General features: G+C 35.3%; 1 protein-coding gene and 2 long non-coding RNA genes across 3 annotated transcripts; all 3 read left to right on the forward strand.

Moving 5' to 3' along the window:
• The first annotated feature begins 318 nt into the window (after positions 1 to 318).
• On the forward strand, positions 319 to 1,806 carry MIZ1 (MIZU-KUSSEI-like protein (Protein of unknown function, DUF617)). The gene has a single exon (XM_086424752.1). The coding sequence runs from the start codon at positions 928 to 930 to the stop codon at positions 1,738 to 1,740; it is 813 nt and encodes a 270-aa protein (XP_086280878.1). The 5' UTR covers positions 319 to 927; the 3' UTR covers positions 1,741 to 1,806.
• A 3,853-nt stretch (positions 1,807 to 5,659) lies between these two features.
• On the forward strand, positions 5,660 to 10,424 carry LOC147383931 (uncharacterized). The gene is made up of 3 exons (XR_015173006.1): positions 5,660 to 6,233; positions 8,295 to 10,011; positions 10,134 to 10,424. It is a non-coding gene; the product is annotated as an uncharacterized LOC147383931 (long non-coding RNA).
• A 4,895-nt stretch (positions 10,425 to 15,319) lies between these two features.
• On the forward strand, positions 15,320 to 17,575 carry LOC147383932 (uncharacterized). The gene is made up of 3 exons (XR_015172964.1): positions 15,320 to 16,320; positions 16,919 to 16,990; positions 17,106 to 17,575. It is a non-coding gene; the product is annotated as an uncharacterized LOC147383932 (long non-coding RNA).
• Positions 17,576 to 25,017: the final 7,442 nt, after the last annotated feature.

Raw genomic sequence — 25,017 nt, forward strand, 5'->3', positions numbered from 1 at the left:
ACTAAAAAAATTACCCAATTTTACATTGGAATAAGAATTTGCTATTATAAAACAAAGGTATATATTAAGCTGTAAATCAACAGAAATCGACCACATGTCCCTTAAAAAAAAACAAATCTGAAGTTTTAACTTATTCACCACTATGGTCTTAAAAACATTTTACATTTTTTTTTTAAAGAACACGTGGCTGTATTATATTGATAAACAGCTAAACATCCTTTATTTGGGTAACAACAAGTCATGCTCTAAGAGCTAATCATCATAATACCTCCATCGCCACCCTTTTTATTCGCCACCTCCCAACACCATTATCACCTTGTCGGCTCCTTTATCAATATTTCTTTCTATCTCCATTTTCACAGGATCTATCTCTCTGTCTCTCTCTCTACACTCACAAGTCACAAGATATCCCTCTCATGCGTGCGCGTGTTTAGATCGAAAACGACCACCACCTCCATCAATATTACACCTGTGTGTGTGTGTGTGTGTGTGTGAGTTTCTGATTGAGAGATTTATTTAAAGCAAACAAGATCCACCTCTCTCTCTCTCTCTCTGGGTTTCTGCTTAAGAGTTTAAAGCAAACAAGATCCACCTCTTTCTCTCTTTCTCTATCTCTCTCTCTGGGTTTCTGCTTAAGAGTTTAAAGCAAACAAGATCCACCTCTCTGTCTCTGTCTCTGTCTGTGTGTGTGTGTCTCTCTCTCTGGGTTTCTGCTTAAGAGTTTAAAGCAAACAAGAGCCACCTATCTCTCTCATTCTCTGAGTTTCTGCTTGAGAGGTTTAAAGTAAAACTCTCTCTCTCTCTGGGTTTCTGCTTAAGAGATCTAAAGCAAACAAGAGCTACCTCTCTCACTCTCTTTCTGGATTTCTGCTTGAAAGATATTTAAAGCAAACAAGAGCTACCTCTCTCTCTCTCTGAAAACTCACCATGAAACCAGAACAAACCCTAAACAGAACCAACAGCAATTGTAAAAGCAGTAGAAAGATCCTTCCATCAAACTACACCAACTCATCATCATCTCTTAAACAAACCCAAAACTCACTTCAACCAAAACCCTCAAATCTCTCTCTTTCAGATTCAAACATAAACTCAAACTCCAACTCCAACAAACCCAAAACCTTAACCACAACCATCAAATCTCTCCTCACAATAGTCTCTCTCCCAACCTTCCTCGCTTCATGTCGTTGGCTCTCTCTCCCTTCTCGTCTCTCTCCATCATCACCACCAACCTTAGGTCGTAAGATCACCGGTACACTCTTCGGTCACAAAAAGGGCCACGTCAGCTTTGCTGTTCAAGAAGATTCAAGATCCGACCCGGTTCTCTTACTAGAACTAGCTACTTCTACTTGTAATTTAGTGAAGGAGATGTCGTCTGGGTTAGTGAGGATTGCTCTTGAATGCAAGATGGGTTCGGGTGGAACCCGACCCGTTAAACTGTTTCAGGAACCCATGTGGACTATGTATTGTAATGGTAAGAAGTGTGGGTATGCAGTTTCTCGCACGTGTGGGGAGAGTGATTGGCACGTGCTGAGTACGGTTCAGACTGTGTCGGTTGGTGCCGGTGTGATTCCGGTTGATAAGAACCGGATTGGTAATGGGTCGGGTGAAGGTGGTGAAATCATGTACATGCGAGCTAGGTTCGAACGGGTCGTTGGTAATAGGGATTCGGAAGCTTTTTACATGATGAATCCGGACGGTTCGGGTGGGCCGGATCTCAGTATCTTCTTACTTAGAATCTAAGAAGAATGTAAGTTGTATCATTTTATGTTGTGAACTTGTGATCTTATAACATGTGTACTTGTATTCCATCTGAATCTATCCAAAACCAATGTAATTTGTCTATATATGCAACTGTATTTCTAGACATGTTTAATAATCGGGTCGGGTCAGGTAACATGTACTTGTTGTGTAAATGGGACAATTCTGATTCGAATTGACCACTAATTCATAGATTTTCCCCTCAACTAACACTATTTCGGTTGATATATATATTTATATAATAAAACACAACGGTAGGACTCACTTTTATAATTATATGTCATCGTGTGTCCAGAACTACTATATTTTGTTGTTTTTCTAAGGAATCATGATAATTTAACAAACCCACGTGGCAAACTCAATCGACTGCCTTGATATGACAAGTTCGAGTATCGTAGATATGTGCTTTTCGGGATACATGACTGTAATTTCCCGTAAAAAAGTATATCTCAAGGGAAATGTGTATCCCGAAGAGTATGGATCTATGATTCTCGAACTTGTCACGTTAGGCAGTCGATTGAGTATGCTAGGTGGGGTAGTCAGATTATCACGACTCTTTTCTAAGTGGATTGTTTCTAATTAATCTTGATAATATGACTAACCTGATGACATACTCAAATGACATGAACAAGTTCAGGAATAGAAGATCTGTACGTATCAGTATACATTTTTATGGGGAAGTGTAATTGTGTATCTCAAAGCATATAGATCTATGGTACCAAACTTGTCACGTCATGACTCTTACGAATAAGATTCATTTTCTTGGCCTAATAGATTTTAATTTGAATCTTTATCAATTATGCCATATGAGCATAGTAGATGGGATTGTCCATACCAACAACATCAATCGTAGCCGTAGGATATGAATTGATTGGATGTAATTTCGAGATTCTCAATTACGATCTTATCTTAGGGAAATACTAAGTCCCAAGTGTCATGATGTCTGGTAGGAGTTTTAATTTGGTCTAATAAGGTGCTTATTGCCCTATTATACGAATCTAAAATCCAATCTTAGGTTTGTTGGGATTATAAGATTCTATTACAATCAGAAGGAAAATTTGGCTAAAGTCAAAAAAATGAGGCGACACTTGTTTCTTACAATTTGGGAATGTGTTTGTCTTGTTTGTTGAATTTAAGGGTATGATACTTCGTTGGGAAAATTACTTAAAAGACCTGACAAAAGGATTTGTTTCTAAATAGTCCTTAAGTTTTGGACGATAGCTTTACAGTCAATTTAATAGACTTTTTATTTTTTAATGGTCCCTCATTATTGTCGAACTCACCACTTTTTATTCAAGATTTTTTTGATTAAAATACATGGAAACATCTATTCAAAACTTGAGATAACGACTTGTCTAGATGATTTCAAATCAAAAGAACCATTTTTGATCGATTTTCATTCAAAACAAAGTAAAAAAAAGTGAAAAACCTTAGTTTTTATACATGTCTTCAAAATGCATGAAAAAAAAAACCTTGAAAATGATTTCTTTTTTCCTTCTTAAATCATTTCTGACAGATGGAGTCTTCAAAACTCAATGAAGATGTCAAAAATCCAATTTGTTGGATGAAAAAGATGAGTTCGATCGGTTAGGGCCTTCAATCGTGCGAAATGTGGGAAGTGGGGTTTAAGGATTGATTATATTAAAAAAATAAAATTTACTAAATGGATTATTATGAGAATCATTTTAAATATTTTTCTCTATTTTGCATTTCAACTATAGGCAAAGGATACCAAATAAAGATTCTTATTCTAACTAAGAAATCATTTTCAAAAATAGAGTAACCAAATATGATTAATGAAAAAGACTTTCTATGATTAAGATGGGAAAACACAAGTTTCATAGGGATAGTACTGATTTTCTATCGATAGATCTTAGAAGTACTTTACCATCATCGCCATACATTTGATGCTCCTTCTCAAATGTTGTTGCTTTTGAAAATGAATTTTCATATTCTGATTCTAACAATCAAAAATAAAAAAATAAAAATGCAACCCTCTTATGGATGTACTTTGAGACAAGAGGTTGTTAGAGATTAAGTTTGTCGTCTGGTTTAGTTCTAGAACCAACTTCCCCTCTGATGGAGAGCTAGAAGTTATTGTGCATTTTTTTTAGAGTCCTGTTTAAGTGACCTCAAGGTTGTACCTCATATCGCACATCTTAACATGAAAGCGTGTAGGAATCATATATGCTTTTTAACTCGTATCTCAATGAAAAGCATCTATGATTCCTACACACTTTCATGTGTTAGAATGTGCAATATGAGGTACAATTAATCCAATTGTTTGGATTAGTTTCAATTTTGCTAACTTGTCATCTTCATGACTTTAATCTTCTCTAATCGACCAAATTTACAATTGGAGAGAGAAAGAGAGGAGTGAGCATTCAAGTTTGATACACAACATCAGATATATATATATACACGGCTAAGATGCGAAGAACAAAACACAATTTTCCTTGAGATCGATCGTATCTCTTAGGAAACCATTTCATTTTAGCATCCCTAGGGGAATATCCTAGTGTTAATGTCCTAAAAATGAAATAAGTCAAGAATGCAAGGCTAGTGCTTTTCAATGAGCTAAGAGGAGCTAAACAAGACAATGTAAAGGGAACCGACACCAACTCTAAATGAAGATAGCTCTTTTGATGACTTTCGTCCAAGAATGGTGGGGTTTGCCATTGAGAGCAGTAAAAATTGGAAAATATTGGCCGCACTTAGAATGTCATAAGGATAGGAAGCACATGTGGGGGAGACATACACACGAACTTCATCCTCATCATGATGATACGACGTGCAATATAAGCCAATAAGTCCGTATTTTTCGGTGCAAATTGGACTCAAAATGAACTTTTCCACCTCCACACAACATTTGAGGAAAAGTAACGCTGGGGGTGACATTGGGATTTACAGCTATTCTCACATTTCTGACATGGTAGTGCGCACATAACCGTAGATGTTTTTTACTTGTATCTCGAGTAAATACATCTATGACTACCACATCAACGTACAGAGAATCACAGTGAAAAACAAAGTTCCCTTAGAATTTTCCTTTGAAGAAAGATATCAAATATAAAAGATTAATGCTGGGGTGACCTCAATGAGAAACACACAGGGGACATCTTATCGTAGTGGCTCGGGCATGCCAGTAGATACGTTTTCTCCGAGATACAAGTGAAATGCATTTACGGATATGCGCGCCACCACATCAAGATGCCCGTGTGTTCTCTGTTGAGGTCACTCCAGCACGACTCAATATAAAACTAGAGAGATTCTTTTGGTACACCAACTTTTACTTACATATTATTAGAGATTTGTAAGGTTTCCTAGGATGCATCGAGGATCCATATTACTATCTTTCCATCTCAGCCTTACATTTGATGCTATATTTCAAAGTTTGTTTCAAGTGAATATGATTTTTATTTTTTTATTTTATATATATATATATATATATATATATATGGGTCCCGTTCGGCACCCTAAGTTTTACCACACACTTTAACAAACGCGTTTTGTCCTACATGGGTTAGAAGTTTTGGAATGAGCTGATTTTTGGTGAGGATGATCTCTATGGTGAGGAGATCATCCTCACAAAAAATCAGCTCATTCCAACAACTTCTAACCCCATCAAAAATGATTTACAAAAAAATGGACGGTCCACAATTTTTCAACTTGTAAACATGGGGCTAAACATTTCGAATGGACTGATTTTTGGGGAGGATGATCTTCTAATCATAGAGATCATCCTCACCAAAAATCAGCCCATTCCAAAACTTCTAACCATGTAGGACAAAAAACGTTGTAAAGTGTGGTAAAACTTGGGTGTTGAACATTTCCCTATATATATTATATATATATATATATATTATATATATATATATATATATATTATATATATATATCACTACAAAACAAAGGGGTTTTAGAGGCTGTTTTTTGGGCGATTTAGTGAAGCGCCACCTATATATGTACATCAACGGCGGTTTTACATGGAGTGCCTCCGAACAGATTAAATCAATGGCGTTTGGTGAGAAACGCCTCAAACGATCGGAAAATAGTGGCGATTTTTGGTAAAACGCCTCCAAAGGGATGAGTAGTAGAGGCAATTTTGCGAAACCGCCGACGAAAACCCTAACCCTCGTTTAATCAAACCCTAACCCTCTTACTCTCTATTACGACGATGACGACGACGACTCAGATTTCTATTTGGGTCTCTTCTCTTCTCTTCTCCCTTATTCTCTTCTATAAGCCCTAACCCCAAACCCTAGTTTCGTTGTCTTCTCCACTCAACGACGACGACGAAGACGGCTTCACCTCATCTCCTCTGTTCCCTTCTCTCTTACTCTATAATTTGCGATTATATATCTCATCCGACGACAATGATCAAAGAAGTTCATCTCAACCTAGTCTTCAACAAAGTTCATTGCCATCATCATCTTCGAAGAACTTCATACCAGCTCGTCTGTTGCACTTTCTAGGTATGAATTTTAGTTTGTTTTTTAAGGTTAAATCCGATGAATGTTTACAGTATTTTTCTCTTCTTGTTTCTTTCTTTAATTTTGTTTGGATAGTTTGTTTGTTTAGTTAAAATCTTTATGAAGTTCTCTCCATATAGATTTAAATAGATGGTGGCCAAGATGTTGCTGGTAACACAAACATAGTGAGAAAAAATCTTTTTTTTCTTCTTCTTTCTCTTTATTTTGATTTCTCCTTTGTTTTCCATGATCTCTGTTCTATTCTTTTTATAGTATAGTTTGATTTTTGTTTTCATTTTTCCATGATTTCTCTTTTGTAAATTCCCATTCTTTTTATTTGTTTATATTATTTTAATTTTTCCTGACTTTTAGGTTAATTTTAAGCTAATCATTGTGGGTTAAGTGTAAAAATTTAGCTTTTGGGTACCCATTTGCGTTTGACGGCATCATGCAATTTAGTGAAGCTTAGGATTCATAGATTCTCCAAGTGCGCTCTGTAAATGGGCGCCATGCCCGAAATGCACATGTCAATAAAACAATCCGCCATTACAGGTTCGTGGAAATTGGTTACAGCGTGACATAAACGCCTTACAAAATCAGTAAGTGTTTCCTGATCGTCCTGTCTTATGCGGCTCATATTCACCATGGTAACTTGTTCTTCAACGAAAAAAATTTATGGAGGAAGGAATTCACCATGTCCTTCCAAGAGGCGATGAACCTAGGTTGCAAATATATTGTTATACGAATTATAGGTCAGACTGGTTAGAGACTTAGAGAATTCCCTAAGGCACAGATCGTAATCTGATTCATATTCACCCATGGCCATTAAAGTACCTGTAGAAAGAGCTTGGGTTTTATATTTTTGAAGAGCTTTCAATGATTGGGATGTCAAGGTAGTAGCTAGCTTATCATCTTGCATTTCATCTAGTTTAATTTCTGCAAGTGTTGAAGAACGTCACAAATGGGTGAAAGCTGGGATGGGCCTTTTTCTGCTTAGTCTTTTTTACTTTCCCCTTCAATTTGTATAACAGCACTTTGAAGCTCTTTAGCTTTCAACCTAATATAGACCGACCATTTTTGTCTTCCAATATTGCATTTTTCATACGCCTTATGGAATTTTTATTGCCATTCAAAGTAGAAGATGGGTTAGATGATATCTACTTTGATGCTTGTATAATGTAGACAATAGGTTAAAGTGAACCTCACATTCCTTACCTACAATCTTTGCAGTAGTTTCCCAAATCTCTCTAAATTCAATTACTTACCATCCCTTGTCAACTATTTGCCATTTACTTTGGTAATTAAGAAAAGAGGAATGTTGGAATGATAAATCTCTCTAATAAATTGGAGGGGTAATGGTCCTTAGTTGTTTCTATCCATTTGTACAGTGCTTTATGCAGACAGTTATAATATGAGGATGATTCTATTATGAAACATTCTCCTTTTGATTGAAATTCCTTAGGGGACGTTTGTTTGCAGTTGTAACACTATTCTGAAATTTAATTGAAATAGCTCCTAACTAATATAATTGTGTTCTGAATTAATTTGCCTTTATTGTTTTACTGATACTGGAAGTAATTGAAATTTGATGATTTTATGTTCTGATTTTAGGTGATCGAAAATCAGAGAGCTTTGTAACTTAATAGCTAATACACTCCAACTTTTAAAAAAGAGTTTGTGTGTCATATACACTCTCTCATATCGAAAATTGGAGAACTTTGAAACTTAATAGCTAATCCACAACATTTTCTCTTGTCTATACCTCTTTTTGGTTGGACATGTTGAATAGGGTATTTGGACTAATTTTACATTTATGTATTTTGGTTGGGGGTTTTAAGGGAGCATTCAATCATTTTTATAGATACCAATTTTATGTTTTAGTTCACATTTTTCTTGATTTGGCAAAGTTAATTACTTGGTTGTCATTCTGCCCAGCAACCATGAGGGTGTGCGACATAGACCTATTGAACCTGCACAATTTGCCACTTTGTGAACTACTAGTCCTTAATAAGTCAATACTGAACTCGAGGAAAACTTCTAACCTTCTCGGATTGGTGATGGCAGGGCCAATTGTCCAAGCTACATAACAAGGAACATAGGCTGGGACCAATACCCACATGGGTGATGGGGTGATTCTCGTAATACCAATAGTTGGAAATCACCAATTAGGCTTAGTGTTTGCCATATTGGTCTACCAAGAAGTGGGGCTTACATGGGGTCATTGACCGAGGGAAAGTGTGCCACATGGAATTTTTGTTTCCTGAGTTCATTGATTGAGCAAAGCTTTTATGGAAATTCAGTACTACTTGGTGGAACACAGGCATCCTATGCTTCTCAAAATTTAAGGATCCTCTTCACCATTGATCGACATCATTTACTTGTGGAAAGTTAATGTGTTTGAACCCCATCAACAATGTCTGGATTCCCTAGCCAAATTACAAAATGCACCCGTCCCTCACAAGGCTTGCATGTTCTTCTTGTACATTATTATAGGCATATAAATTGTGACTTTATGGGACATTTTTTCTTGTTATTAGTCTGGTTAGTTGATGAATTTCAAAGGTGCATGAAGTTTTAATAAGAGTCAACATCATTGACCTATGGTCAAGGGTGACTCACTAATTTCACAAAGTAAAGGAAGTGTTATTTTTCATGTTGGTAGTAATAGATTAAATGCTCATAAAATTTTCCAAGCACACTAGAGATATATCAAAAGAAGAGACCTTTCTCGTGAGTGAGGCCTCTTGTTATTAAAAAATCATCACAAAGTGAATTTACAAAATAGTTTCTTGTGCTGAGTATAGAGGATCTTAACCCTTTCTGTTTTTGGTTAAGGCTCCTATTGTCTACATGAAAGATGCATTAATAATGCCCAGGAAACAAAACTAGTAAATATTATTATTTCAATACTTGATGACCTAAGCCCAATTCGAACCTGATCGAATCGTTTTTTGGTTTTTAGCAGTGAGTCGGGCTACAACCTTTTAGATAGGTAGTGCACTTGTTAGTTGCATTTTTGGAATTTTGGGCTTAACAGATCTACTAGTTCTTTTATTACATTTAGTAAGAGGGTTCTTGAGTTAAGAAACATATCGTAGATGTTGTATGATGGACAAATTCTTCTTGGGTATGGTGCCCTAAGGCTTATTTTTTCTATTAGACTGTTAATCATAATGCTTACCATCAAGACCCTTACGCAAAGGAATTTGGCATCCAAACCAGTGAGAAACTTACTTCAGTTGAAGCACACATTCTGCCTACACCCAGGGTAGTAAATGTGCAACTATTTTTATCTGCACGATATCATTTTTCTATTATATGGAACCACCTTTTGCCACTTCAGTTCAGGTTTTTTAATGGTTCGTGATTGGTTGTATTGTTCATGCAGATTAAATACCATGATACATGAAAAGAAAAGGAGTGCTTGCCAGTAGTTGGTCAATGGAACATGATGAATAAGGTTTCACCTTCTCATTATTCAAGAATTTCACAATTTAATATTTCAATAGTTGTAAGTGATATGGTTCATTTTTTTCTTCCAATTGACACTTGTGTAAGCAAAAATAAAATTAAAATTCTAGGTACATATTGTAATCATCATTTCTTGCGAAAGCTAGTACTAATTGGCAGAGGTTATTATGATGTTACATATGATGCAGGTCAGTTTTGTTCTTTCATACAAATAGTTTTGTTATAAGTACTCATTTTGAGCTTCAGGTAGGGCCAGCAACATTTTCAAATTAGATTCTAATCTGGTGCTATCACATAAAAGTTGGTTAAGGTCAGTCTCTTATACCTTGGCTTAGTTTGGTTTTCGTGGGTGAAGTATGTGAGATTTTTCAAATATGCCTGTCGGTTTCAAGAAAGTTAATGCAATACCCATTAATGCTACGGCGTATTCAGTTGTTGACCTACAGATGGCTACAAACAGCTTCAGCGTAGAAAACCTCATTGGGGAAGGGTCTATCGGACGTATTTATGAGGCTCAATTTGATGATGGAAAGGTATACATTTCTCCTACATACATCAGGTCTTGTTTGGTTTAGTTTAAATTGTGTGAATCTTCTCCTTCGTAGGACTATACTTTCATGTCATTATAACAATTATTAATGAGAACGTAAGAAGGAAGATTGCACTATTTTTTTCCCCTAGTGTTTGTTGTGGAAAAGTGGAGCTTTTTTTTTTTTTTTTTGAGTGTTCTTTTGGCATTCCTAAAAGAACGTGTTCAGTTGATTTATTTGTTTGTATTGGAAATATTAGGATAGATTATTAGTTCTTGTTTAGTTTATATGTATTTATTTCTATTATTCTTTCTGTGTAAGGGCATTTATGTCCATTCCCCTATTATGGGCTATAAATACTTTCCAAGCTCTCATTATGAGACTTGAGATTTCTATTTTAAAATTCTTCTTGGTATCAGAGCTTAAAGTTCCTTCTTTGAATCTTGTCTTCTTAATCGCATATTGCGATAGAGACTTTAATAATCCTTCACACGCTGCAATAGAGTTTTGCGCGTGCTGTGATTAAAATATATATATATATATTTTTTTTACCCTACGTTAGGGTTTTTCCTTGGAAATTAGCCCAAAAAGTATCTTGTGATCAGTCAACAAGCCAACTATAGATCTGATTCTGACTAGCGATCTAACTTTTGGACTGTATCATACCTTGCGACAATGATAATAGAGATGAATCTCACCTGCGATCAAACCTCCAAGCTCTAGAGTGTTCTGCGATCAACTTCTAGGCCCTTATTATACCTTGCGACAGCAACAGTAGGTCTGAATCTGATCTGCGATCAGACCTACAAGTCCTATAGTGCTCCGTTATTGCAGCAACAAGGTTCTACAGGTCTGAATCTGATCTGCGATCAGACCTACAAGTCCTATAGTGCTCCGTTATTGCAGCAACAAGGTTCTACAGGTCTGTCTCCCATCTGCGATTAACTCTAGATGCTCTACAGTATTTTGCGATTCACTATACTTGCTTTATAGTGATTGCGATCAGATCTATATACCCTATAGTGACCTACGATCAGACCTATAGAACCTATAGTGATCAGATCTATTTACCCTGTGTTGCGACTCCTTCTATTTGCCCTAGAGTGCCTTGCGACAACAACATACAGCAGCAGCAGTGATCAGATCCATTTACCGTGTGTTGCGACTCCTTCTACTTGCACTAGAGTGCCTTGCGATAGCAACCACAGCAGCAGCCTGCTGTTATGTTCACTTTGATCATCTCTACACAGCCTATTTTGCTCTACAACAACAGCAGAGTCTTGTAACAGCAACTACGTTGGGTTCTTTGGGTGGTACAACTTCACGACGGTAGTAGAAACTTTTTCTGGTGTTGCCGACAGCATTCAGTGTTAATACGGGAGATCTCCCTTCAATCCAAATACAAGACTAAGTGTACAATGACTTCAACTCACGAACCTAAGGATTCTACCACCACTCTTGGGGCTAATTTCTCTGTCCAGCGTATCACTAATGCCCCACTCGATGGTCGTAACTTTCAGAGCTGGTCCCGGTCTGTACGACTTTATTTGGGTAGTCGAGGAAAAACTGGTTGGCTTTTAGGTAGTATTCCTAAGCCACCTCTACTGATCCCAAATTTGAACAATGGGAAATTGATAATTGCACTATTCTTGGGTGGCTATTCAATTCTATGGAGCAACGTATCTACACTATGTTTATGTATCATGAGACTGTCTCTTCTTTGTGGTCAGCTCTCACTCAGACATATGCACATGCTCGGAATGACTCTAGGATTTATGAACTTTATCGAGATATCGCTCAAGCTACTCAAGGAAGGAAATCAGAGTGTTGCTGATTATTTTGGGTTTCTTCAGTCTCGTTGGGAAGAGCTCTCGCACTATGAGTCTATGGTTGAGTTATCTGTAGAGGCAGCCGGGTATGTGGTCAAGAGGATTGCTCGACATCAGACATATCAGTTCCTCATGGGTTTACGTCCTGAGTTTGAGGCATTACGGACCCAAATCCTTAATACCACTCCTCTACCTTCATTATTTGAGACATTTGCAACTATTGATAGCGATGAACGTCGTCGCCGTGTCATTCCTTCTCAAATCCCGTCTTCTGTCACTATCTCTGCTTCAGATACAGATCAGATGGCTCTTGCAGCTAATTCAGGATTTTCTAATTCCCGTACTCAAGGATCTGGGAATCGAGGCCGTGGGAGCCGTGGGCGTGGTAAAGGAAGTGGTCTTACATGTAGTCATTGTGGGAAGATTGGCCATGAGAAGGCTCGCTGCTTTCAGCTCTATCCCCACCTGTTGAGATCTTCTGGGGGACAGCCCCGTGCTGCCGCTGTTGAATCTACCTATGTTGATCATGCTTCTCCTGGTACTCTTGATTTACAACATCTTCAGACACAAATTACAGCTATTGTACGGGATCAGCTCCAAGCTCAGACTCCCTCATCCTCAACAGTAGCATCCGTTACCACTCCCCCAGGTACCTCTTCTGCTTTTCATGCCACTCAGTCTGGCTCTGCTCCTCTGACCTGGGTCATTGATTCTGGTGCCTCTGATCACATGACCGGTGAGTCCAATCATTTTATTTCTTCTATTTTTCCTACTACTCATAAGGAGGTTCGCCTTGCTGATGGGTCTCTTACCCCTGTTCACAGTAAGGGTACTATATCTCTATCCCCTGGTTTTCCTCTTGATTCTGTTCTCCATGTTCCACATTTATCTCTTAACCTTATGTCTGTGAGTAGTCTTACAAAATCGCTTAATTGTTCTGTAACCTTTTTTCCTACTCACTGTATCTTTCAGGACCTAGCTTCGAGGAGGATTTTTGGCAAGGGATATGAGAGGGATGGGTTGTACCTGTTTGAAGCTCCACCTACTGCTGCTTCCACCTCCGTGCTCCCACTCACTGGAAATCATAATTTTTCTTTTCAGACTTTAGACTTATGGCATGCTCGCTTAGGACATGCTAATTTTCAGCACTTATGTTCATTATTTCCTATGTTAAAACAATCTTGTAGTGGACACAAATTTCAGTGCTCTGTGTGTGAACTTTCTAAACACACACGTTCCTCTTATATTCCTCGCATGCATAGAGTTAATGCTATTTTTGATTTGGTTCATTCTGATGTGTGGGGGCCTTCCCCTGTTACTGCCTTTAATGGTCATAGATATTATGTTACTACATTTATTGATGACTATTCTCGTTGTACTTGGGTTTATTTAATGCGTTCTCGCTCTGAGGTATTACCTATTTTTGTTAATTTCCTTAAAATGATTCAAACTCAATACAACATTACCGTCAAATCTCTTAGAACAGATAATGGTGGGGAATATATTTCTGATGGGATTCGCTCCCATCTTCATGAGCGTGGTATGCTTCATCAGTTAACCTGCCCATACACTCCTGAGCAAAACGGGGTGGCAGAACGTAAAAATCGTCACCTCATGAACATTGTCCGTTGCCTTCTGCGAGGGATGCATGTTCCCAAGTCCTATTGGAATATGGCAGTTCTTACTGCTGCTTTCCTCCTGAATCGTGTTCCGAGCCGCACTTTGGGGGGACAGGTGCCTCTTCATATTATTTGCCCTGATCGCATTCTCTTTCCTATTACACCTAGAGTTTTTGGGTGTACCTGTTTTGTTCAGGATAGAACTCCTCATCGCACCAAACTAGATGACAAAGCTACCCGTTGTATTTTCTTGGGTTACTCTTCTATGTCAAAGGGGTATCGGTGCTATGATCCCTTCTCTCATCGTATTATTCATTCCCTGGATGTCACCTTTTTTGAAAATGTTCCATATTTTCGTACTTCATCTTCTTTGCAGGACTCTTCTCCAATAGTGCTACCATCTCCAGTTTTCTCTCCATCTTCCTCTTCGCTGCCGCCGCTGCAAGTTTACTCTCGTCGCCCCCCCTCATCTCAACCCTTGCCAACCTCCTCGTTGGACTCAGGTATATCCCCTTCTACTTTTCCACCTATTCCCTCTATTTCTGACTCTCACTTATCTATTGCACTTCGCAAAGGTAAGCGAGGGTGTGTTACTAATCACCCTATCACCCAGTTTGTTTCTTATCAGGGTCTTTCTCCTTCCTATCGAGCCTACCTTGCCACCACAGATTCTATTCGGATTCCTCGGTCTGTATCTAAGGCTCTACGTGATCCTATGTGGACTAGAGCCATGACTGTTGAAATGGATGCCTTGCAGAAGAATCACACATGGGATCTTGTTTCTCTTCCTTCTGGGGAGCGAACTGTTGGTTGTAAATGGGTTTTCACAGTCAAGTATCTTGCAGATGGTACGGTTGATCGCTATAAGGCTCGACTCGTCGCTAAGGGGTTTACGCAGACTCCGGGAAAGGACTTTGGAGCCACTTTTGCCCCGGTAGCCAAATTATCTACTGTCCGTTTACTTATCTCTTTAGCGGCCTGTCATTCTTGGTCTCTTCACCAGCTTGATGTGAAGAATGCCTTTCTCAATGGTGATCTGACGGAGGTCATTTATATGGACCCCCCTCCTGGATTTCGTCTTCAGGGGGAGTATTCTGGGAAAGTATGTCGCCTTCTTAAATCTCTGTATGGTTTAAAGCAATCTCCGCGAGCCTGGTTCCAGCGTTTCTCTGACGTCATTTTATCTATGGGATTTTCCAGATGCCACTCTGACCATACTTGCTTTATTCGACGAGGAGTAGATGGCCGCAATACCATTGTCTTAGTTTATGTGGATGATATTATAGTAACTGGAGATGATGTACAATGGATTGACAGGGTTAAGAGGCAGTTGGGTAGTGCTTTTGAGGTTAAGGACTTAGGTCCTCTCAAGTATTTTTTGGGGTTAGAGATAGCCCGCTCACGTCGTGGTATTTCGTTATCTCAACGAAAGTACACATTGGATCTTCTTCAGGACACTGGTATGCTTGGTTGTCGTCCTGCCTCGTCCCCAATGGATCAGAATCACCGCCTTCACGCTGAATCTGGGGAACTTTTATCTGATCCTTCATCTTACCAGAGACTCGTAGGCCGTTTGATTTATTTGACTAACACTAGACCGGATTTGACATTTGCAGTTAGTGTTAGTAGTTAGTTTAGTCAGTTTATGCATGCTCCGCGCACCTCTCATCTTGATGCCGTGTATCGTATTCTTCGCTACTTGAAGTCTCGTCCTGGCCTAGGCTTATTTTATTCGTCTACTACTCAGCCACATCTGTCATGTTTCACTGATGCTGATTATGCGGGTTCTCTTACAGATAGGAGATCTACATCTGGTTTCTGTACTTTCTATTGTGGTAATCTTATCTCGTGGAAGAGTAAGAAACAAAGTGTGGTTTCTCGTTCTTCTGCTGAAGCTGAGTATCGTGCTATGGCCCTTGGTACATGTGAGCTACTTTGGCTTAGATCCTTGCTAACAGAGTTGGGATTTCCTACTGTTGGTTCCTCCTCTTTGTTCTGTGACAACAAGTCTGCCATAATGCTTGCATCTGACTCAGTCCTTCACGAAAGGACTAAGCACATCGAGGTTGATGTTCACTTTCTCAGGGAGAAAGTTAGATCTGGTGCACTTAAGATAATCTTTGTCTCTTCTTCAGATCAATTAGCAGATATGCTTACAAAGTCTGTTGGACCTTCTGTCATAAACTCTCATCTCGTCAAGCTGGGCCTAGTTGATATATTTGCCCCAGCTTGAGGGGGAGTATTGGAAATATTAGGATAGATTATTAGTTCTTGTTTAGTTTATATGTATTTATTTCTATTATTCTTTCTGTGTAAGGGCATTTATGTCCATTCCCCTATTATGGGCTATAAATACTTTCCAAGCTCTCATTATGAGACTTGAGATTTCTATTTTAAAATTCTTCTGTTTGAACATTGTTATTTTTATCCTTACAAAGTAATAGTTCTGATTTTGCCAATGATACTCATCAATTGCTTGGTACTTACAAAAGGGAATCTATTCAGGTATTTACATAAAGTTTGCTCACCATCTGTTGTTCACAAGAATTTCAAATCAGCCAACATTTTGCTAGACATAGAGCTCAATCCTCCCCTTTCAAATTGTGGGTTGGCAAGCTTTGTTCCAAATGCAGAACATCAGGTAAAAACTCATGCTTCCAAAGTTTCATTTCTAGTGCATGACCAAAATATATCCTTATGTATTATCAAAAAATGAAATATGTTGGAAGTATGTTACTGGTTAGGTGTTACTCATTATACCCTCTTTTGTCAATCTTTACTGCACCAAGTTGTTATTATAGTCACTATGTTAAACTTTTCATATTCCTGTATTCAAGGAATAATAACGTCAGGATGTTAGGACAGGAAGATATAATCCACCCCACTTACGCAGTACATTTGATGTATGTGCATGGAGTCTTCTTGTAACTCGACTGTCATATTCCACTATAACCTTATTTATTACATTTTTTCTGTCATACATTTGTTTGTAGAGAAAACTGTCTAAACCCAAGTTTCCTGGACCCTTCATATCCCTTTGTATATCTATGTTGTGGGTATGGGTATGGGATCCTTGTCGCTTGAGGCTCAGTTGAATCCAAAGATTTGACATTGAGTAATATTAAAGTAAAAAAGTTGTATTGAAAATAAAAGAAAATAGTAAAAAGAATTTCCTTATAATAATATTAAAAATAACAAAAGATATGTGGGTAAAGCAAGTCTAACACTTGTGTGTATAGATGATTTCAGGTTTTCAAGTTTGAATCGATGTGTGTATGGATGACTTAAGATTTTCGAAAACCATTTGACAGGTAAAGCTATCTATTATACAAGAGATGATTTCACTACAAATTTTTGGAGATGAAATGATATTCTGATATCATTCTTTCTTACTTCCTAATTACTATAAGGATATGCACCTGACAGTTCAAGGCCGAGATTGGAGCAATCTTTGGTTTGATGGGTGACGCTTTAGCTCCATGACATTGATGCTTTGGCTAAGATGGTCGATTCAACACTCAAAGGGTTCTACCCAGCAATTTTTCTATTGAAGGAGTAACATCGATATCGGTTGATGTACATAAGTATGGGTTGGCTCCAAAGGGAACTAGTTTAGTTCTATATAAAAATCACACCATTAGAAAGGTAGTGTTGTCTATCGATCAATGTTTGAGTTACTTACTTTGTTTATAATTCATAGAGTTGCCTCTTATTTTATAGTGAAAATATTCGTGAATACGTACTTTGTTTTTGGATTTCGTAGATATATGTTTGGTACATTGTAGTTTATGTAGCGTAGATCTCCATACAACACATTTACAAGTTGTGACATCTTTTTATAAACATGTGATAAGTGAAATGTGGGGTGCCAATAGCAGTTCCTTTTCTTTATATAATTGCAGGTTTTATTTTGGAATGAATATTTTATTATTTTTTTTTTACAACATTAGAGGCGGTTTTGAACTGCCTCTAATGTTGTTTTTTTTAAAAACTAATTTATTATTAGGGGCGGTTTTCAAATTGCCTCTAAAATGTAAAAACCGCCCTTAAATAACAATATTTAGAGGCGGTTTTAAAATTGCCTTTAAATTATTATTATTAGAGGCGGTTTTCAAATAGTCTCTAAAATATAAGAACCGCCCCTAAAACATATTCTTTAGAGGCGGTTTTTAAACCGCCATTAAATTATTATTATTAGAGGTGGTTTTAAAATAGCCTCTAAAAATATAAAAAACACCCTTAAATCATTATTTAGAGGCGGTTTTAAAACCGCCCTTAGTCGGCCACTAAAAGGAATCAGCGACGCCACTATAGTGGGCAGTTTGACTAAACCGCCCTTAAATATATTGGAGGCGGTTTAGTCGAAATTGGAGGCAGTTTAAAACCGCCTCTAAATACCTCATATTTTGTAGTGTATATATATATATATATATATTGAAAAAATGGTATGGGCCTATGATTCAACCTAGAAAAATATCAATAAAGAGAGTAGGATTTTAGCATTTTTTTTAAATTGACCAAGTCAACTTATTGAATTTCAAGGCGACTTGACCTCAAAATTTGACCAAACGAACTTGCCAAACAAATTGATTCTTGACTTGGAAAATCATAAAGTTAACTTGATCAAGTCGGGTTGGGAATTTGCCTATGTATAATATTATTTGTGCAAAACAAAAATTAAATTATTATTTTTTATTTTAAAATATTTATTTGACTCACTTTATTCAATTGATGGACATCTAGGCCGAGTTTTTACGTTTCAAATCTATGGTTTTTAGTTTTGGGGTTGGAGATAATTGTGAGAGAATAACATTAAGAGGTGGAAAATTATATTTATTCTCCCGTGTTTAAGAAGGGAATCCATTTCCCCTCCCAGGATGGAAAAGTACTTTGGGTATAGGAAATTGAATATTAGGGAAACTACGTACGCATAAAAAATGTATTTTCTTACAAAATTCATTCTTCTACCTAAGGTTGTCAATGGGTACCCATTTAACCAAATAGGAATCAAAATCGAAAAACTCGATTTCGGTTTCCTTTTTATCGGAGCTGATTAGAACCGGGTCTAAAATGGAATCGAACCAATAGAAACCTAAATCGTTAAGTTATATCCAATGGGTACCCGGAACCGACTTATGTTGTTATTTCTGTTTATAATATAGATGATTTAAAGTATTCTTTTATCTCAAAATTTATGCATGTTATATAAAATTCTTCAATTTTTCATATAAATTATCAATAGGAGTTTAAAATGAACCATCTATTCTACAAATTTATTTCTTTTAAATTAGATAAATTGTTATTATTGAAAAAATTATTAACTTATATCTTTAGTAAAACAAATTATAACTAAGTTAATAATTTTGGAGGTAATATGTTAATATTTTGGAAGAATTTTTTTTTTTTTTAATAATGATTTGAAATATATTTTTTCTTATTCAATCTTGAGAATCCAAATCAATGGGTACTCCTATTTTTTTGTGATTCCGATTCCAATTCTGTTTCCATAAACTTTGGAACCAGACCAGGAATAAACAAGAATTTGAATTGAAATAAATATAATGGTTATGATTCAAAATTCCGAAGAAACATACCCATGCATTATGGTCTTATCTTTCTCCTACAATATGATGCTTTTAAATTTTGCTCCCTTAGATTAAGAGATACATTTGATATGATTTTAATGAAGCTGATATTAGATATATGCTACTAGAACCCACATGGAGTTTAGTGAAGAACTGAAATTTGGTAAATAAAAAAAAAAAAAATTTATACTAAACTTGAATTCAAATTAACGATAAAATTTTTTTTTTTAAATATTGGGCCTAATTTTTTTTTAAAAATATTTTGTGATCCTGATTTGGTGAGTATGAAATTTTCAACATGAATTTGATTTTTTGGAGGATGATCTCCGTTACTCGAAAATTGTCCTCCCAAAAATCAACCATTGATTCATCTCCCTCTAGATCCTACAAACATGTATTGCAGCAAATTCAATGCATGATTGTATATGGACCATATGAGTTGGTCATGCCAAATATTACAAAATGGAGTGCTTCTTTGGGTCCACTGATCCCATGATGTATCCCCAAAAAATTGGCTGATAGATCATTTTTAGCCATTGATTAGAACAATTTCATTAACTTCTTGAAATCCTAATTTCCTTTTTTTTTTTTTTTTTGTGAGAAAATTACTTAAAGGACCCTGCCTGGCCAGGGGCGGATTTCCAGTGGGGCACTTGTTCCCACAAGAATTTTCAAAGTTTACTAAGAATTAATGACCTATTTTGACAAATAATAACGGTGGATAAAAAAATCTCTTGATATTACCATCACAAAAAAAATTCCACACTTAGTTGCCCCAACGTGGGCAAAATCCTGGCTCTGTCCTTTAACTTGGTAGAGTTTTTTTAAATAGTTTCTAAGTTTTGGACGATCTTAATGGTCCATTTAGTAAATTTTTCTTTTCTTGATAGTCCATAGTGTCAACAATTAGTGCATCTTGTAGGTGGTGCCCTGCACTTGCATACCTACCCTTGGGTAGTGTTTGATTTGGTCACAACACATTTTCTTTACACTAGTTTGTTATGAAATGTGTGAGAAATCTTAGGAACTGATTTGTTATTTGTTTTGTTGGTTAGATATTAGTGGAGAACATGTGGAAGTGGAGAATATTTCAGTTTCTTTGAAAGTCCTTTCTATAATTAAAATTAGAGAACTAGTACAAGCTATAGTTTGGCTTCTCTGTTTATTTATTCATGGGGTGTGCTTGAACATACTGTTCTCTCTTAATTTTTTGTTTAGTTAGGTTTTTCAATGGCGATTATTATTCTTTGATCATAAATAAGGAATGGAGAATGATATTCTCTTAATTTTGAACATATATTTAGATGTATTTTTTTGATTTATTTTGATGATTTAAAAATATAAATAAATAAAGAACGAAGTTGAGATTCTAACTTTTTTGACGATTCTGTTATTAGTTTTGACTTGCAATTATGATTTAGGCATTTTGTGTATTTCAATGAGATTTATCCACTGTAGAACTCAAAAAATAAAAAAAAAATCTCTATCATATTTACAATGTTGAGGTTCACCACGTTTCATTGTCTAGTTCAACATTTAGTTACTATTAATTTCGACGGTATTTTCTTTTTAAATTATAAAAATATTGTCGAATTCAACAGTAATTAAATGTTGAACTAGATAATAAAAAGTAGTGAACTTGGCATCAAGTGGTGAGTTCTACACTAAGTGAGTGTTTGGTAACACTTCTGAAGTCTAAATGGAGGTGGTCCACCTTTAAAATTCAGACTTTAGAAGCTTTATTACCATTTGTTTTGGTTCAGATTTCAGACTTTAGAATCAAAAATCAGAAGTTTTGAACTAGTGATGGAGGGATGCTGGGTGAAACTTTTGAAATCTGATTTTTTTTTTTTTATATTCTTAAAATACCTAATTTCTATCACTTATGCTTCCTTTATACGAATCCTAAAACTCTTATGTTTAACTTTTCTACCTGTATAGCTGTGTTGTCAAGGTCTCTCCCTTTTCTCTCATTTCGTGTTCGAAAATCCTATATTTTATACGAATCCTAAAACCCAATATTTTTCAACTAGAAAATGAATGATTATTTGTTGTTTGAGTATTACCTTGTTGGAATATAATTTTTCAAGTATGAATTCAAATTGAAAACAATACTTTTAGGGTGTTTGATTTATTAGAAATTGAAATTAAATATGTGGATGGCTTCATTATGCATAACATGTTATGTTTTCGGTTAACAATTTATTAGAATTACAAAAGAGTAATATTGTCAAAATGACCATTATATTTTAAAATTCTATTTGTAACCAAAAGCTTTTAAAAATGATAAACAAACAACTTTTCCAGAATAAGATTTCGGATTTCAGATTCCATATTTCAGAAAACAGATTTCAAACTTCAAATTTCAGACTTCAAAAGTGTTACCAAACATACCATAAGTAATTAAATATTGAACTAGACATTAAAAAGTGGTGCACTCGACACTAAGTGGTGACTTTCAATAAGAAAAATGTTGAATTAGCAATAAAAAGTGGTGAACTCTACCTTGTAATGTGAACCAAAATTTTCATTATTATTATTATTATTTTGACTTCGATACTCGGTATATCTCCTTGAAATACCCAAAATGCATATATCATATTTGCAAATTAAAAGTTACGATATACTCATAAAAAAAAAAATAAATAAAAATAGAATCTCAACTTTGTTCTTCATTATTTTTAATAAAACATCAAAAAAAAAAGTACGTCTAAATATTCAAAATTTAGAGAATATCATTCTCCATTCATCATTCATGATCAAAGATCGTTGAAAATGATCGAAATTATCATTGGAAAAACTAACTAGGTGAAAAAGATGAGAAAAAGATAATTTGGGTATTTTAAAGACATTATAAATGTGAGATGAGGTCGAGGGACTACTAAGAAAATAAAATTTTACTAAATAGATTATTAAGAGACCGCCCAAAACTTGGGGACTATTAAGAAAAAAGTCCCTCCTTGATATGTGTTGTAGACCAATGTCAGGTTTACTCTCTCTATGGGATTGGAGTTGGATCAAGCAAATAATTAACGCAATCTTGATCACTAATGACAATCATGTTTACATCATGTATATAGTGGTGGCATTCGGCAACTAACATTAGAAACTAATATGGAGATAACATAGTTGTCCTACGTGACTTAAAAGTTTTGGCTTGAGCTGATTTTTTGTGAGGATGATCTCTATGGTGAGAAAATCATCCTCACAAAAAATCAACCCAATTTGAAACTTCTAAGTTGATAAAAAATGATTTACAAATTTTCAATAAAAAAAAATGACGATCACATTCTAAAACACTTTTGATAGGGTTAAAGGTTCAGATTGGGCTGATTTTTGTGAGGATGATCTCCTTATCATAGAGATCATCTTTACAAAAAATCAGCTCAATCTTAAACTTTTAAGCTATATTGGATAAAATGTTAGCTCCATGTTGGCTGGATGCTAAACATGATCATATATATTTATGAGGAGCGTTTGGATGTGCTAAAGAGAATCAAACATTATGCCAAACTTTTTTTCAATGTATGGGCTAGAAGTTTCGAGATGGGCTGATTTTTTGTGAGGATGATCTCTATAGTAAAGAGATTATTCTCACAAAAAATCAGCTCATTCTGAAACTTCTAACTCCTATTTTGAAAAATATTTGGCTCTCTTTAAGGCCTTTGAATGCCTACCTATTTATGTATGGGTTGGGATCCATAAACTCATGAAGGTGAACTCATATGTTTAGATACAATTTCAATAGTATATAAATGAGATTCAATGGTTGAGATTTATCTTAGAGATTTGTAATATTTTCTCGAGATACATTTTTTGTCTCAATCATTGGATCTCACATAGACATGATCGATATTGTGCGTGAACATATGAGTTCACTTTTCACGAGAATATAGATCCTCACCCTATGTTTATGTGTGTGTGTGCACGCGATTTGCAAAATATGATATTTAGGTAAGGGTATAGATGTTTCCTTATAATTAATTTAAGAGATTGTTTTGAAAAAAATTCAAATAATAACATAATTTTATAATGTGTTGTGCAAAGGGATTTTTTATTTTTTATTTTTTATTTCTTTTTATTTTATCTCTTCTTCTTCTTTTTATTTTAATAATTTTATAAGTTAGCTAATATGGTTTTGCATCAACAATATTCAAACTTACCTTATTATAACTATTAAAGATGGAAGGGTATTTTATAATTTAAAAATATTAATTAATGTGAATTTGCATAAACAATACTCACTTTATTTCTTTCTTTTTTGGGATCGAGGTATCGAGGCTTTTTAGAGAAACCAACCAATCATCGGGGCACGTGCAATCATAATCACAAAATCAGAGTATGGGCTTAAAATAATGAGGGAAAACTTCGGAAAAACGTTGAAAATAGGAAAAAATAAACGAGGAAAGAAAAATAGGAAAAAATGATGAAAATAAAAAATATTAAAAGTTATAAAAAATATATATATATATATATCTAATGAAAATCATAAAATCAAGTTATTATCATTAAATTCCACATTTTTACATTTATGAATCACCAAATTCTATTATGTAGCAAATCCCACTTAAAAAAAGAAATTGTTTAATATTTTTTTCTTGTAAAAAAAAAACCCCGAAAATAGAATAAAAAGACATTTTTTTTTTGTTACAAATGAAAAAGTCGCATTTTTTAATCGTTAGAGATACCAGACTCATTTTAAACATGTTTTTGGTTACAATGTGTACAATCATCTCTTTCCACATGAACTTGGTAATTTTTGGGATAAGTCTTTGATGGTGGCCTCTTTTTTTGTTTTAGGGGAAAGTATATGTGAGAAGCCAATCAAAGCTAAAATTCAGATTCACACTAGAGTCAGATGTATAATTTATACTTCCTATCCGGCAAAATGGTTTAAAAACTCAAATTGAATCACAATGATTCGAGTAAGTTAGCTCTATCGTAGAGGTATATCTCAATGAGATAGTCAAATATGAATCTTCCATTATATTAACATTTCTAAGATCTGATGTAATACTCTCCAATATTTTGGAAATATTGATCGAGTTAATAAAACTTTGATTTGAGTTAGTTGTTTTTAAAAATTTTTTAGTCAAATAAATATTCTTTAATAATTTATATAAAGAAATATGATTTTATGGCTGGGAAACTTTTCCTGCCCTTATAATAAGAAAAAAATTATAATAATTTGAATATATATTAGGGGTGCAACTTGGCTCGATTTGAGATTAAATTGGAATCGACCGACATAGGTCGGTTCCACTAAAGAAGAACTAGAACCGAACCAAATTTCAATGGAATCAAACTAACCCAAACTGAACTAAAGTCAGTTTGGTTTGGTTCGGTTCGGTTCTATGGGTTGCTAATATTCTATAAATTGTAAGAAATATTTTTTAATAAAAAATTAAATATAACATTTCATACAATAAATCACTAATCTTTTCATAAAAAGTCATTAGTTTATTCATAAAAGATCATTAATCTATGTCCTAACTCCTAAAATAATTCATAATAATTATATATATATATATATATAATATATATATATATATATATATATATATATTGTATTAAGGGCTTGGTTCTCGGTTTGGTTCGGTTCGGTTCCATACAAACTTGACTAGTCTCTATTTTTGTAATCCGGAACTGAACTGCAACTTATTCCAAACCGAGCCAAACCACTCCAAAATTATTGGTTTGGTTCGGTTATCAATTTGAACTAAACCAAGTTGCACCCTAATATAAATGGGGTT

The sequence above is a fragment of the Akebia trifoliata genome, chromosome 15, assembly GCF_017979445.1.
Source record: "Akebia trifoliata isolate Shusen 1 chromosome 15, ASM1797944v1, whole genome shotgun sequence".
NCBI lineage: Eukaryota > Viridiplantae > Streptophyta > Magnoliopsida > Ranunculales > Lardizabalaceae > Akebia > Akebia trifoliata.

Excerpts from the sequence above, each read along its gene's own strand:
- MIZ1 (XM_086424752.1), top strand. The coding sequence starts at position 928 with ATGAAACCAGAACAAACCCTAAACAGAACCAACAGCAATTGTAAAAGC.